General features: G+C 50.5%; 6 protein-coding genes across 9 annotated transcripts in view; 2 read left to right on the forward strand and 4 right to left on the reverse strand.

Annotated features, from left to right (window-relative positions):
* PV06_11558 (uncharacterized protein) lies at positions 1 to 1,110 on the forward strand. The gene has a single exon (XM_016413250.1). It carries the CDS (start codon positions 320 to 322, stop codon positions 803 to 805), a length of 486 nt encoding a protein of 161 aa, XP_016256345.1. The 5' UTR covers positions 1 to 319; the 3' UTR covers positions 806 to 1,110.
* Positions 1,111 to 3,515: 2,405 nt separating this feature from the next.
* On the reverse strand, positions 3,516 to 5,594 carry PV06_11559 (uncharacterized protein; the record flags this gene model as incomplete). Its single annotated transcript, XM_016413251.1, has 5 exons — positions 3,516 to 4,399; positions 4,503 to 4,879; positions 4,941 to 5,337; positions 5,394 to 5,476; positions 5,533 to 5,594. The coding sequence occupies 5 exons, from the start codon at positions 5,592 to 5,594 to the stop codon at positions 3,516 to 3,518; spliced, it is 1,803 nt and encodes a 600-aa protein (XP_016256346.1).
* Positions 5,595 to 6,258: 664 nt separating this feature from the next.
* Positions 6,259 to 6,675, reverse strand: PV06_11560 (uncharacterized protein; the record flags this gene model as incomplete). The annotated part of the gene is made up of 1 exon (XM_016413252.1): positions 6,259 to 6,675. The coding sequence occupies one exon, from the start codon at positions 6,673 to 6,675 to the stop codon at positions 6,259 to 6,261; it is 417 nt and encodes a 138-aa protein (XP_016256347.1).
* A 1,087-nt stretch (positions 6,676 to 7,762) lies between these two features.
* PV06_11561 (uncharacterized protein) lies at positions 7,763 to 9,309 on the reverse strand (the record flags this gene model as incomplete). Its single annotated transcript, XM_016413253.1, has 9 exons — positions 7,763 to 8,080; positions 8,131 to 8,210; positions 8,261 to 8,498; positions 8,552 to 8,616; positions 8,665 to 8,745; positions 8,807 to 8,954; positions 9,010 to 9,054; positions 9,110 to 9,159; positions 9,225 to 9,309. The coding sequence occupies 9 exons, from the start codon at positions 9,307 to 9,309 to the stop codon at positions 7,763 to 7,765; spliced, it is 1,110 nt and encodes a 369-aa protein (XP_016256348.1).
* A 449-nt stretch (positions 9,310 to 9,758) lies between these two features.
* Positions 9,759 to 13,829, forward strand: PV06_11562 (calcium/proton exchanger; the record flags this gene model as incomplete). 4 transcript variants are annotated; one of them, XM_016413255.1, is made up of 7 exons in its annotated part: positions 9,759 to 9,884; positions 9,942 to 9,980; positions 10,084 to 11,363; positions 11,590 to 11,966; positions 12,056 to 13,005; positions 13,072 to 13,341; positions 13,436 to 13,829. In XM_016413255.1, the coding sequence occupies 7 exons, from the start codon at positions 9,759 to 9,761 to the stop codon at positions 13,502 to 13,504; spliced, it is 3,111 nt and encodes a 1,036-aa protein (XP_016256350.1). In that variant the 3' UTR covers positions 13,505 to 13,829. The 4 variants fall into 4 exon arrangements, with proteins under 4 accessions (XP_016256350.1, XP_016256351.1, XP_016256352.1 ...); XM_016413256.1 differs by having other exon boundaries at positions 13,132 to 13,341; XM_016413257.1 differs by having other exon boundaries at positions 12,056 to 13,341.
* A 31-nt stretch (positions 13,830 to 13,860) lies between these two features.
* Positions 13,861 to 14,059, reverse strand: part of PV06_11563 (uncharacterized protein) — a gene marked incomplete at its 3' end in the record, with an annotated part of 2,391 nt that continues 2,192 nt past the window's right edge. Inside the window, exon 3 of the mRNA XM_016413258.1 lies at positions 13,861 to 14,009. Within this exon, the coding sequence (XP_016256353.1) occupies positions 13,861 to 14,009 (149 nt within the window). The remainder of the gene's footprint in view (positions 14,010 to 14,059) is intronic.

Genomic DNA, 14,059 nt, shown 5'->3' on the forward strand with positions numbered 1-14,059 from the left:
GCTTCATTTGAGAAAGATCTTCGAGATGGCGTCCATACGCTCGAGCGGACGAAACATTGGTGGTCAAGCTCTAAAGCCAGCGTCTCTGCGAACATAAGTGGCAGTGTGGTGTATGCCAGAGGGTTGACTGATTTGGTTCTGCGCAAAACTCACCTTTGCCATCGCGACCTGCCAGAGACCCTACAGCTCGATTACATCCGGTTGCTGAAATGGAGAGCTCGTGCTTTTCACATGATAGCTACATCATCCGTTCTTCTCACCACGAATCCGACTAAGGCGCAACCGAGAGTCACTGTGGGCCAAAGACGCAGAACGGTTGATGTCGTTAGACCTTCTCAGTACCGATGTTTCCCGCGTCATCTCATTAATCGAGTCATCTCACATAATGCCAGAGACCATCAAGGAGGGTTTGCCCAACTTTGTGGGTCGAGTCCTGCCTCCTGCTATTGCTACGGCCAAGAATGCAGATACCGCTGAGCGAGATCGCCAAGATGCCGTTCATAGCCAGTCTGACTATCATCCTTCGGAAGACGAGCCGACGATTGCTGGAGACGTTTTCACGGAACAGATCGCCAGCTTCTTGCTAAAATCACTGCGCGAACACGTTTTCGCGAGGCTGTCTGCCATCGGGACTGCGGAGCGAGTTCGAACCACCACAAGTGCTGCGGAAGTACTTGCCAGAGCGGGCATGCCAGAGTTTTTGGAAGAGGTCAATCTTCTCATCGATGCGCTTGACAGGATTCGCTCCGTCGATCTTAAAGCTCATGGCAAATGGTACGATCAGGTCGCTGCCGAAGTTTCATGATTGATGACTGCGTTGAATTGTTAGTGATGCAAAATGAGACAGGTTGTGGTTACTACTGGCGCTTGTTTGAGCAGTTATCGTCTGCTGCGGGACGGTGTATTGAGGGCCCTGTTCGTGTTCGTGACTGTTCTGCATCCCTGGACTTCGTATGTCTCATGAGATTTGCGCATACTGTGTACACAGATACGCGACCACCCTGATGACGGGGTTTGATTGACGGGGTTTGATTGACGGGGTTTGATTGACGGGGTTTGATTGACGACGTTGATAATATGACGAACTGATACATCCAAGCATGACTTGCAATACTATATACTCCGCACTTTGTACTTTGTGACTCTTGTTGATCTCATATTTTTCTTTCGAAGCAGTTTCTGCCCAGAGCTTGTTATCTTTCGCCGTCGAAGACTGTGATTAATTGATATGATGATGCCCGCTACGAAAAAAGCACGAAGCAGTCATGGTCATCACAACGCCCGCTCGGGTCCTGGAGAAATCGTTCACTTTCAGTCCAATCCACATACAGTACTCCGTACCCGTTACTCGGTATAGTACTCCGTACTCCGTATTGTAGAGGGGTTTGGCAGCCGCTTTCCCGCCTGCAATCATACCCATCACGAGCAGCTCAGCCTGCTCTCGAAGAGTGGCCCACTCTGTTCGCGTAGCCCTTCATTCCGCTCATGCTCATGCATGGGTCAAAAAAATCCTCTCACGTCGTGCGCTTCCCAGTCACAATTCAGTGCAGAGCAGTTGCTTCGCCTTCTCGGGTTGTGTAGTCGTCGTAGTCACTATCTCTGAACATTCGCGCTCTATGGCTGCTTATTTCTCGGCTGCACTCCCGCGCAATGAAAACGACCCCCTCCGTATTGAGCACATGTCGAGCTTTGCTGCGTCTAGGTTCAAAGGATGCTGACTGGACCATGCTGTTATGGATTCTCAGATGAGTCTATTGGACGAATTCGTCTTCTACCTGGGATGTGGCTGAGATTAGACAGACTTCATCATGCACTTTTCGCACCTCGGAGGGCGGGGGTCACGGAGTCGCTACGTGTGAGTGAATCATTGGAAGCATGCCAGCTGGTCCGGCAAGAGTGTGATCAGTTTTCCACAATTTACCACAGTCCCGCAAAGTCTGTCGTCATGCACCATGACTATTCGCTCCATAGCCAGCTTTCTATCCTATGATTCATTCATTCGATTTCTTCACCGGTTAGCCAACTCATCGGAACCAGCACTGATATGATGCATGATTATGGATGTCACGCCAGTCTTGTCCTGTCATGGCGTCTTCCGGTCAGCGTAAAATTATCCCAATCCCGCCAGTAGGATCAGCCAGAGCGTGCGGGGCTAGCAAGAAATCATCCATGAAGAAAATCGCGAGAGGATAAAAGGAATAGGTTAATGCTTTCAAGCCATAGCTACTTATTCAATGATTCCTCAAGCTACGGCAAGCGAATGCATCGTGAAGGAAATCAAAATCTTGGTAACTTGTTGCAGCAGGCAGGACATTCCCGTTCCCTGCTCTAGTTCCTGGCTTTCAGCTCGATTGCCTTTCACTCATCTTCACAAATACCTTCCGCACAAAGCTAATTCGATACCAATGTCGTGTTCTTGTTCCATCTGTGAGGTGTTCAACAACACAAGTGATGATCTCCGAGCGGTACGGCCTCCACCGATGAAAATCATAATACTGGTTCCCCTAACCTGGCTTCGATAGGCTTCTCATCGAGACAAGCTCGAAGAAGGAAGGCAGAAGCTGCATAATTACTATGGAGACAACGAGGAGATGACAGATGAGCAAGAAAACCAAGTATACGAGAATCTCATCAAGCTGGCAAAAGAAAATGGCCTACATGATCTGAGGAAAACGCTACAAGAGCTCTACCATAGTTGTGATTGAGCCAACGGATCTACAACCAGGGGAAAAAGGCGCTGTTCATCAACAAAGTCCAGTCAAGTCCATCTGTCTGCTGTGGAGAATAACTCTATCTGTAGCACCTGAGTGCTCAACTGACGTTCTCCTCGGTGCTAAAGCTTGAACAATCAGGAGCTGGGAGAAGCATAAATTCATGATATAGAGTCGCAGATACATTTACTCTCTGTCGACTGACACTTTCATTTATTGAGAAGTTTCCATCGTGGGACTCACTCGCCGGATTCAGAGTGAGGCTCCGGGATAATGGGAACCCTTTACGCGTAAAGACTATTCTGTGTCAGCCAGACAACCCGGGACGTAATTGGAAGGATACTGTTATCGAACTTCGAGAGCCAATCCATTCCTAGGCAGCAATACCGACTGGAGAATACGGCGCGTACTGTAAACAGTGAAAGAACTATGTCCATATAAATAGGTCGTGAAGCGGAGCTTCGCCCCGGAGTTTCGTCCTACGACCTGAAAATCCGGCAATGCCGTGGATAGGCCGTCATGACCCACCCTATGTCTGATCTTCCCGCAACAAGATGTCGGCAAAACGTAGCTTCTGTCATACTGTTTTTCGCGCATTTGGTCATGGGCATTGGCGATGCCGAACATAAAGGATAGGAGAGCTCGGTAGTGGGCGGTGCTCCAGACCAAACACACTTTGCCAAATTACGTCCGTAGCGGGACATGACAGCTCAATGATCTTGACTTCAAGAATGTTTGCGGCAAATCTTGACATTTGTGCCCTGTATCGCTATGTAGCCTTCCGACATATAAGAAATTTGTACCTCACTGCTGCTTCATCCCACCATGCCGGTAGCAATATGGTGCTCCCCATGGCCTGCCCTTCGCATTAAACCTGGAATCCCCCATTCGCTCTACCTGGTAGTCCTCTGTCTGGGCGTCGGTGCCCACGGTGGACGTGAACTTAGGAGGGACTGCCGACTCCACGGGGGTCGTGGAATATGAGTTTACACCGTTCTGGTACGGTGGTGCCGCCGTCTCAGGGGCGTTGATGACCACTTCTTTTACTCCCCTTATAGCTGCCACAATTCTCTGAGCCTCGGCGAAATCTTTGATCATGTCCCCTCGCCATGTAACATGTCCATCGGGTCGTACCAAGACAAGTCGTCGTCCCCAGACGCTGTAGGCATGATCTTCACCGGCGAGTCTCACAAGCTTAATCGGCGTCCAGCCAAGCTCAGCGGCCTTCAAAAGGAGATCCGATCCGTAGTCTGCACCGTCAGAGAACTCGACAAGCGAGAAATACTTGCCGTAGTGGTCAAAAATGGGTGTTCCATCTCCCAGGTACATATGAGGCGCTCGACTGCCGGGATAAGTGCTGGGGATATACGCTGACGGGGAAAACTTCGGAGGCTGCGAGTCTTCTGTAAAAATGGCATGAGACTGGTACCGATATCCCATCTCGATCCCTAGATCGATGTTCTCGCCGTTGTGCTTCTGATAGTGCTCATGAAGCGCACGTCTGAGCTTTCGCCCCTCCTCAGAGTCCTCATCTAGTGCTCCCGCCCGGCCCTGAAGAATCTGGGCGACGTCCATGTGCACTTTCATGTGAACGCCTGAGTGCTCAATACTATCCACAGCGACTGGTCGACGTTCACTTTCGTAAGAATCCATCAGCTGTGGCTCTGCAAAGCCGGCAATTACGGCGGCTAGCTTCTATCGCAGGTGGAAGGCGTCGGCGATTCCCATGTTCATACCCTGAACTTGTTAGCCTAGTTGTACTTTATGTGAATCAAAGGTGTAAAGACTTACCGTAGCCGCCAGTGGGGATGTTCTGATGAGCTGCATCTCCGGCGAGGAGAATGCGACCATTAGAAGAAGAATAACTCTGAGCAATCGCGATACGAGGTCTGTACGTCGATCTGACCAAAACCCTGTCAATTTTCACTGGATACCTCCCGTGCAATCCTCCAAGGGAAGTCTCGACAGCCTCTTGAGAGCTAATGGAGTCTGAATCCTTCTCAAGAGGCAAGAAAAGGTGAGTGGTCCACGTGTCGACTTCGTTCTGAGCAATCGCCGCCCCAGTGAGTCCTTCATTTCCGACGAAGAATAAGTGCCAAAAGCGACCTTGTGCATGGAGCCGTGATAAGTCTCTTGACTTGAAATGGACAAGGAGCACATATGCGGGACTGTGAAGAAGCTCGGTCAGGGATACTGTACTGTGAAAAGGATCAAAGATCCGCTACTCACATTGGGCCTCCGTGCAGAGGAATTCCCAGTGACCGGCGTACCATACTCGAGCCGCCATCACAGCCAACGGCATAATGTGATAGAATGATCTTTTTCAGCCCTGTCTTTTGATCTGTCACAGTAACCCGTGCGCCATTTTCGACCTCTTGCAGATCTTCCACCCGGTGGTTGAACCGGGCATCGATCAGAGGGCTCTCGTCACAACGGCCTTTCAGCCATTGCTCGAAGATTGCTTGTGAAATGCGTTGCCAAGGTTCAAGCGGCATGGTTCCGTCATTTTTATCAGCAATTCGAATGCGGTACTCGTTTACGCTAGGGTGGAACCAATTCGTGATTGATTCCGGGCGGCTGAGTCCGGTCGAAATGCGAACATTGTAGGGAATGTGGGCGGCCACGCCTTGTACAAGCGGTGTTAGCTTCAGGGATGAATGGCGGAGATAGGAGTCAACAGACCTTGCTCGCGCAGGCCTTGTACAAGACCTAACTTTCGGAAGATTTCCATCGACCGCACATTGGTAAGATCCATTTTTGGCCACCTAGTATATCAATGTTGGCTTCAGTCTTCCTCTCAACACCTGAGGCGAGTGTTTACCTTGTGGTTGTCTCGTTTCTTTCCAGTATTACTGATTTGACGCCGTAATATGTTAGAGTCATCGCAAGACATAGCCCGACGGTCCCCCTCCTATAACAAGGACACAGTTCTCTGGCAATATCTCTGCTTCTGGAAGATTTCCTGTTTCTGTGGCCGGTGGATCTTGGCCCATGGAGGACTTTGACGCTGTCATGTTGATAGCCTGAATCGATAACCTCTTTGACAGGTGATTGTTGGGCGAACTCGTGGTTAGGTGGAGGGCCAAAGTTGCAATGGATGATACGGAAAAGTGGTACACTAGCGTCAGGCGAAAGCAAGTTCAGATGAGAGTAGTCACAAGTCCATCAGCTTGAGATCGGTTTCTTGCGGTTCTTAGCCCTAGTAAAGACAGGAACCCTCATCCTCCGTTTCCGCCATATGCCTCACAAGAATTTCGTGACACGAACCGGCCTCTCGTGCCGTTGAGCAAGACATGCCATGGGTATTCGCTCCGTCGGCCAAACTTTGTGCCCTTTCGGTTGCGCAAACTCCAGATCGGCCTAAACCATTTTCAATCGGAGTGATAAAGTTTCACACCGCTTCTGGCAGCGTCGGAGGCTTTGATCAGTCTCAGCGAAAACGACACTGAGCATCAACATGTTCAAGATTTAGAGTATGAATTCCATGTTCATTTCCATGTTGATTCCCATGTTCATTTCCATGTTGACTTTTAGGTGGGCACCTATATTATTCCACCTTGTAGATTCTGTACGAAACAGTGGAGACACTTGAGCCATCATCCTTCCGGGACAATGTTAGCTTGCCACATGCGAGAAATACCGCATCGTTGACCCAAGCCCACCTCTCACTCCTGCTGTGAATCCTGGGCGTGATAAAATAGTAGCCGCCCCCCCATTCGGTGCCTGCACCAGTTTCACCTCTCGCTGCGATCACATTCTCAATCTGCTGCGTAATCTTGATCTTCCCGTAGTACTCAAGATCTAGGTTCTCCTTTCCATCTTCCGAGACGGCGGAGACTCGAGCATTAATGCCCATCACGTCAGATGGGCCCCTGGTCTGCCAGTCCGATCCTGTCACTACATCGAAGACTTTTTCACCATTCGGTAGGTTAATGTGGCCATCAAATGCTGGGACAATGCGCATCAGTAAAGTGTCATTCCAAGGCTCGCCCTGTAGCGGTAACCAGGAACAGAGATTGGAGAATTTATACCGTGAGCCACACAGACATTAGCCATCTGGCTTGTCCTGGTGGTGATGAACGTGGCACTGTTGGTGTTGGTTGGTCTAGGTAAAGTGTGATCGGATGAACTTTCGATCAACGATGATTGGGTCTTTTAGACTGGATAGCGAGGCTGGTCGGTTACCCAACGTATATGTAGCAGACAGATAGTAGTCACCACCCGGGGGAGTCAAGGTAGATTAAGTAGTAGTTGCAGCTGGAGATTCCTCGACCCTTTTCTTCGCACCTTCACCCAATCTCTCCGCTACTTCTCTCGTTGCATCCGGCAATTGGCCCAAATTCTTCAATTTGCCGCAGAGCCAAACGCGGAACCCATCAAACGGTGTCCCCTCATCATGCGACGGCTCACAAACGAAAATGAAAGAGATCAGCGTGAAAACAATCAATGTGTGCTGCTCCAATTTAACACCCTTATTCCAGCCCGGTCTCGCGTACTCCAACTTCGCCCGCCTTCGGTGTGTCTTCTCGTAGAGGCACTTCTATTTGGAATGTAGTGTGGTGAAATCAGGGGGCCACTGCTCTCGAGCCCGGTAGGGGTTGTTGTGGATGTGGAAGGGGGCGGGTTGATATGCTGGTTGAGGACGCCAGCCAAAGAGGGATTGGACGGCCGTCCAAGGTGTTAGACGACCGCCGGGACCGACGATTTCGGAGGGTGATGGTCGGCGTAGCTTGGTCTTGAGCCTGGAAGAGATGAGGTAGAGGCGGTGTTGGACTGATGGGTGTTCGTGAGCGGTGGGGCGAGTAAAGTTGTCTGGGGAGAATTGGGATGTATCGGAGGCCTGTCGAATGGAAATGAGTGTTGGATGCCGTTGAACAGGACGGCCCCAGTGATTCATGTATATTAGGGCCCTCGATACCTTAGGCCCTTCACCTCTTCCACTGTTGACAAGTCAAGCGCGTCTCAATGTTCTTGAGGCAGTGCATCGTTTCTGAACCACTGACACCCTGTAGAAGTTTGTGCGGGCTTCGGCCCCCTGAGTTCGTACTGTATCAGTTGCAGCACATTAAAGGCTCACAACCAGTCCCGCAAGCAATGCGACATACTGCATCGGCGCCCCGTCGAGCACGCAGACCTGGAGTCTCGTTCTGCGCTACAGGTACCCGGTCACCGCCCGTCCCATCCACGAGTTCGGGCTGGAGTGTGACGGAGTGGATGCCATAGGCATGAAGACATTCGCCAATGCGTTCCGCCTGCGCCATAAAATGCGACAAGGAGGAGTCATTTGTTACGATGTGCGCTGAAGCAATGGCTTTGCTCTGATTGAGACGCCATGCGTGTAACTCGTGGACAGAGGCAACGCCAGGAATCTTAGAATGAAGTCAGTACTGGTTAGAAAAGCCTCGATTCATCTCCATACCGATTCTAGGTCGTGTCGGATGTCCTCCAAATTGACACCAAGCGGAACACTCTCTAATAGAATCGATCCACTGTTCTTGACTGCCGAATATGTGTTAGCTATGTTTCGCGGAAATTTGGTTTGCATTTACCGAGAGGGACGGCGGAGGCCAGGATCATAAATGCGATACCAGTGCTGACTCCTGGATCTGCATAAAATCTCCCTGGGTACTTTGCGAGCCAGATTACCAAGGCAGATATGATGACACCAACGTTGTTGATGGCATCTCCAATCACGTGGATGAGAACTCCAAGGACTCCGAGGTCGTGGTCATTTTTCTTCGGCCTGCTGATGCTCGGGTGACGGTGTCCGACGTGAGTTCCAGAAAGCTGCAAAAGATTAGAATAGCAACATGAGCTGAGTAAATCGAGGCATTTCTTACTCTTCTAACAGCATTCCTGTTATCATCTTCGAAGGCTCCTGTCGCTGGTGGCTCATGCTCATGCTCTGGAACAGGTCAGTGATTTCGTAGTCGATGGAGGACGTCGAGCATACCGTGTAAGAACGAGGCGCTGATGATGTTCAGTGTTAGACCGATGCATCCGACGATGAGAACCAGCTTGGGATTTTCGACATCTAGAAAAGAAAGTAAGCCTGATTTTGTCGCCAGAGTGTCGCCGGAGAGCCTGAGACGAACGTTGTAGTGCGACGAATCGCTCAATGGACTGAAGCAAGATACTGACGCCAAGCGCTAAGAGGAAAACGCCATTGAAGAAGGCGCCCAGCAGCTGCGAGCGCTGCCAGCCGAACGCAAGGTTGCGGGGGGTCTGAGGCTGTTCGGAAACCTGGGTTACACTTTCTCAGCGGTTCGGAAGCAGTGCCCGAGGATGGGAGGTATACCTTAACCGCCACAAGTGCGACTATGAATCCAATCAAATCGTTCATCTGTCAAGAAGTCAGCCAATTTTTAGAGGCGAGCGTCCGCGTGATTGTATCAAACATAATGGAAGGCATCGGCCACAAGAGCAAGCGAGCGGGTCTTGAATCCAACTGTTCGTAGAGCACATGGTTATTTGATGTTACGAATCTCTCGCGATGTTTGCAGGAGCGCCTACTCGAGAGTTCTGCGACAAAGAAGCTGAATGAGATGACAATAATGGCCATCAGACGTTGAGATCGAGTGAGCTTGTGGAAAGCCATTTTCAACAACAGTATCGCGTTGGAGCCTACTAGGAGATCGTGGTCTCTTCTCGAATGATAATGGTATGAGTAGATGTGAATGGGAGAACAATGATATTGTCCACACCGATTTTTGTGCACGAAATCTTCTCACCTTCTCAAGCTGGGCGCCGATGCTAATTTGAATTTTGCCACCAGGTACTTTCCACAGTAGCCAATGATGAACCACCGCCGTCCTTAGTCAGGGGCAGGTCGGATTGGTTAGCGTGGCATCAGGCACTCCGCCAAGGAAGTGATGAAATATGTTGTGGCTCGGCGCTGCATCTGTCTCCTTTCCCTCCCAAATTCTTCGGTAACAATCCCCCGAAACTCAATTCTTGCAATTGCCTATCAGACACTGTTAGGATTGGCGTCCTTTCTGAGCTGGTCTGCCTCATCAACAGGACCTCGCCATCAAGGCCCACCAAACAATGGCGTGGTCGAAATCGACTCGAATTACCGTCATGCTGGCCATTGACACCGCCTTCTTCTTCTTGGAAGTGGGTGTTGGAATGATCGTGGGCTCTCTCGCTCTCATGGCGGATGCTTTTCATATGGTGAGATGCGGTGTCGCTGTCGTGCCGAGAAGCTATGTCTTACTGACAGAGGCTTAGCTCAACGATATCATCTCCCTCCTTGTTGGCTTGTGGGCTGTGAAAGCTGCTAAGAGACCAACGCTCTGACAAATCTTCATTTGGGGTAATACTGAGGGGTACTCCGTGAACATTGCCGGTCTGTGCTGATCTCTGTATCTAGTGGCAAAGAGCAGAAATTCTCGGTGCCTTTTTCAATGCTGTATTCCTCATTGCCTTGTGTCTGTCCATCATACTCGAGGCGATCACTCGTCTTCTCGACCCGCCCAAGATTAGCAACCCTATACTCATCCTTGTCGTTGGCTCACTGGAACTCACCTCAAATGTTGCGGGTTTTTTCGTTCTAGGGCATTCGCATAGTGAAACAGAGCAGGACGACCATGCCGACGAGGTCCGCATCGTGGAAGAAGGAGGTGGTGATGGCGTGCAACGTATAGACGTGCCAGGAACAGAATACGCAGGTACGCTGCGCAGCACCCCGTCCCGAGCTGTTGACCATCATGCTCACAACCCTATAGGTCCTACATTAGTAGGTACACCTTCACCGATCCGAGACTTTCCATCGAGGAAGAAACCCATGGCTTCGAATCTACGACGACAAAGTCGTAGCGGAACCTGGCGCATCGTGGATGGAAGCGTTCATCCTGCAAGCTTCAGACAAGAGATTGTCAACCTCAGTAAAACGATAAAGAACAGGGCCGCAACCGCGACTGCAAGTGAGGAGCTCGAAGACGATGTCGCAGAAGAGCCCTCTGAAGCCCCTCTACTTGGGAAAAGCTCCAAGCCCAAACGCACTCGTGACCCATTCTATGGGACTAGAGGTGCTCCGCCTAAGCCTTCGCATCTCGGTCATAATCACAACAAGCTAAAACAGATTACCAAAAGCGAGTCTGACATGGGCACCAGTGCGATGATCTTGCACGTCATTGGAGACGGTCTTGGCAATGCTGGTGTGATTGCATCGGCACTTATCATATGGCTTACTCCATGGTCTGGCCGTTTCTATGCTGATCCTGCCGTCTCCCTGTTCATCGCAGTCATCATCTTGAAGACGACTATTCCTTTGACTTCGGCAAGCGCCAAGATACTGCTACAAGGCACACCGGATCATCTTGATATCAATGATATCAAAAATGATGTGCAGAAGATCCCGGGAATCCTCCATTTGTGGCAGTTGAGCGAGACCCAGCCAATTGCGTCTCTTCACGTTCAGCTCGATTTCTCCATCGAGCGCGGTGAGGTTGCTGAGAGATACATGACAGTAGTAAAGGCAATTCGGGAGTGTCTCCACGAATATGGCATCCACAGTGCTACTGTTCAGCCCGAGTTCTGCTTGGACCCTGAACACGACCATGCCGACCAGGTACACATATCGACAAGCCTAGACGGTTCTGAAACACCGCTTCCGATCAGCGGTCTGGATGAAGATGCATGTCTTGTCGGGTGTGTAGATGACTGCAGGGAAAGTCCGTGCCTGTAACCCTAGATTATGCGCACATGAGAAGGTGACTTGGGCAGACCGAACATCAACTGAAGGACGGGCGAACGTACTATCCAGTAGTTGAACTCCATAACAACCTCCGTCGTGATGACGCTTCTTGACTGTCGTCCGTCTCATGTCAGTCCTATAGTTTTAATTGACCAAGAAGGAAGCACCGTTGATACCTAGGGCGCAGGGAACGCTGGCTGTTCACGTGCCTGCCGAGCTCAACTCGGCACACCTTCCTGCTTCCTTGGCTGGCAGGAGACATTCCTCGGCTGCGTTTTTGCAAGATGCTACTGTTCAGCTTCTCATATCTCCAGAACAGAGAACGGAACAACAATCCATCTCATATTCGTCTTTTTCGGCTATAGAAATGAATCTCTTCAATCGGTCACAAAACGCATGCCCGGACATTTTGGCCAGCAATTGCAGCATTGATCCTGAACCTAAGCTTCCCCCGCAAGCTGAAGACCCCTCGAACCGAAAAACCCTTCCAGTCTACAACCACAATGGCGACATAGTCACTAAGGGCATTCATCCAGACGGTGAGAGCGGAAGAAGAGGTATTTTTCCTGCAGTGAGAGGCCTGCATTTTATCGAGGCTCACCATCAACTTTCTACATGCATCCGGGCTGACACTTGTCGTGAATAGGCTTTCACCCCCTCCACTTCTTTACTGTCGGGTGGCGAAGTTCCAGCAAAGTTTCTCTTGCCGTGAATGTTCTCTGGCCCTTCGTTCCAGCCGGACTAGCGATTCACTTCGCTCGCCCAGACCTTCACGTATGGATCTTTGCTATCAACTACATAGCTATGGTGCCTGCTGCCAATTTGGTCGGGTTTGCGGGTCAGCAACTTGCCAGAAAGCTCCCCAAAGTCACCGGTATCCTACTGGAGACGGCTCTCGGGTCTGTGGTAGAGATAGTCTTATTCATGGTCCTCATCAAGAAAGACAGCGGAACCGGAAACAATGCGTCACCAAGAAATCTGGTTCCAGTAATTCAAGCTGCTATCCTTGGATCCATCTTGACAAACATACTCCTGTGCTTAGGCGTCTGCTTTTTCATCGGCGGCTTGAAGCTGAAACAACAGTCATTCCACGCCGCAATCAGCGAGGTGGGTTCAGGGTTGCTTTTGGTGGCGGGCTTTGCCCTCTTAATACCGAGCGCTTTCTTCTCTGCCCTGAGAGGCTCGACCACCAGTTCCGAAGGTGGAGGCTTCACAGAGGTCCGACTACGCAACAATACGTTGAAGATCAGCCAAGTCACATCTATTATCCTTATCGTGGCCTTCTTGGTATATCTATGGTTCAATGCGCATAGTCAGGAGAGCATCTTCCACGAAGTTCTCGCCTCCGATGAAGAACGGGACACAGATCGTCACAGAGATCTACACAAAGCCAAACTCACCTTCACCGAATGCGTCATCGCTCTTGCGATCTCCCTCACGTTTGTCACTCTGATCGCCATCTTTCTCGTCGAGGAGATCCGTGACATTGTTCAGACGGGTGTTCCGGAAAACTTCCTCGGCTTGATTCTAGTGCCGCTTGTTGAGAAAGCAGCGGAGCATCTTACCACTGTTGATGAAGCCTACGACAATCAGATGGTGAGCACCAACATTTCTTTCTGACTTCATTAAAGATTATTCTTCTAAGCCTATGCATGAATCAAGAGCTCGAAGAGCATTGTATCTGAGTCTTCATCACTGCGAATGCCTAACGTGCTTGGGCAGAACTTCGCTCTCTACCACTGCCTTGGACCGTCGATTCAGACTGCCCTTCTGAACGCACCGCTCGTCGTCGTAGTCGGCTGGGGCTTAGGCAAACCGATGGACCTCAACTTCGAGATTTTCATGTCTGTTCTGCTTATCCTCTCCATTCTGGTCGTCGGCAACTTCCTTCGCGACGGGAAGTCTGATTACCTTGAAGGTGCACTTCTGGTGGTGAGTCTCCTGCAAATCTTGGCAGTCTTTCGAATTGGTCAACCAGCATTTCGGAACCGAAAAGAACGAGTTGGACTGATATTTGCTGGCACAGATTGTCTATGTTATCATCGCTATAACGATGTGGTACTATCCCAATCTAGACGCAATAACCGAAGCCTAGAAGGCTAGCGTTGTGAATGCTAATGAGGAGGCTGTGACAATGTCAGTGTGAGTGTTTCTTGGATGGGTATGTCCCAGTCTTTAGGGAGACAGCTCGTCCTGTGGTCATACAATTGCACTATCGTTACTTTCCTGGTGCGCCCCTTCTTCGGAGCCAGCGAGAAAGCAGGACGTCCTTCAACTGCATCACGAATTACTTAGTGTGTAGAGCGCAATTTGCCGATGTCTTTCGAGGTAATGATTCAGGAGTAGAGCTAATCTATCTCCATGTGCTTCGGTTCATTTGATCGCTCAGAGCACTTTCCCAGCCGCTATTCGTATCTGACAAATTCCATAGGAAGGCAGACCTGGCAAGTGCTAGTGTCGGCCCTGTCCACCACTATGTGCACCACGATCGCCTCCATATCCGCCATGCCCCTCCTGGTCTCCATAGCCGCCACGGCCGCCATGTCCTTGTTCAGCTCTATAGCCATCATGACCTTGAGCGCCTCCATAGCCGCCGCGGCCTTGTTCAGCCCCATAGCCACCATGACCCTGTTGTGCCACGTAGCCGCCG

The sequence above is a fragment of the Exophiala oligosperma genome (genome assembly GCF_000835515.1).
Source record: "Exophiala oligosperma strain CBS 72588 unplaced genomic scaffold supercont1.41, whole genome shotgun sequence".
In the NCBI taxonomy this organism is placed as follows: Eukaryota; Fungi; Ascomycota; class Eurotiomycetes; order Chaetothyriales; family Herpotrichiellaceae; genus Exophiala; species Exophiala oligosperma.

Excerpts from the sequence above, each read along its gene's own strand:
- PV06_11558 (XM_016413250.1), top strand. The coding sequence starts at position 320 with ATGTCGTTAGACCTTCTCAGTACCGATGTTTCCCGCGTCATCTCATTA.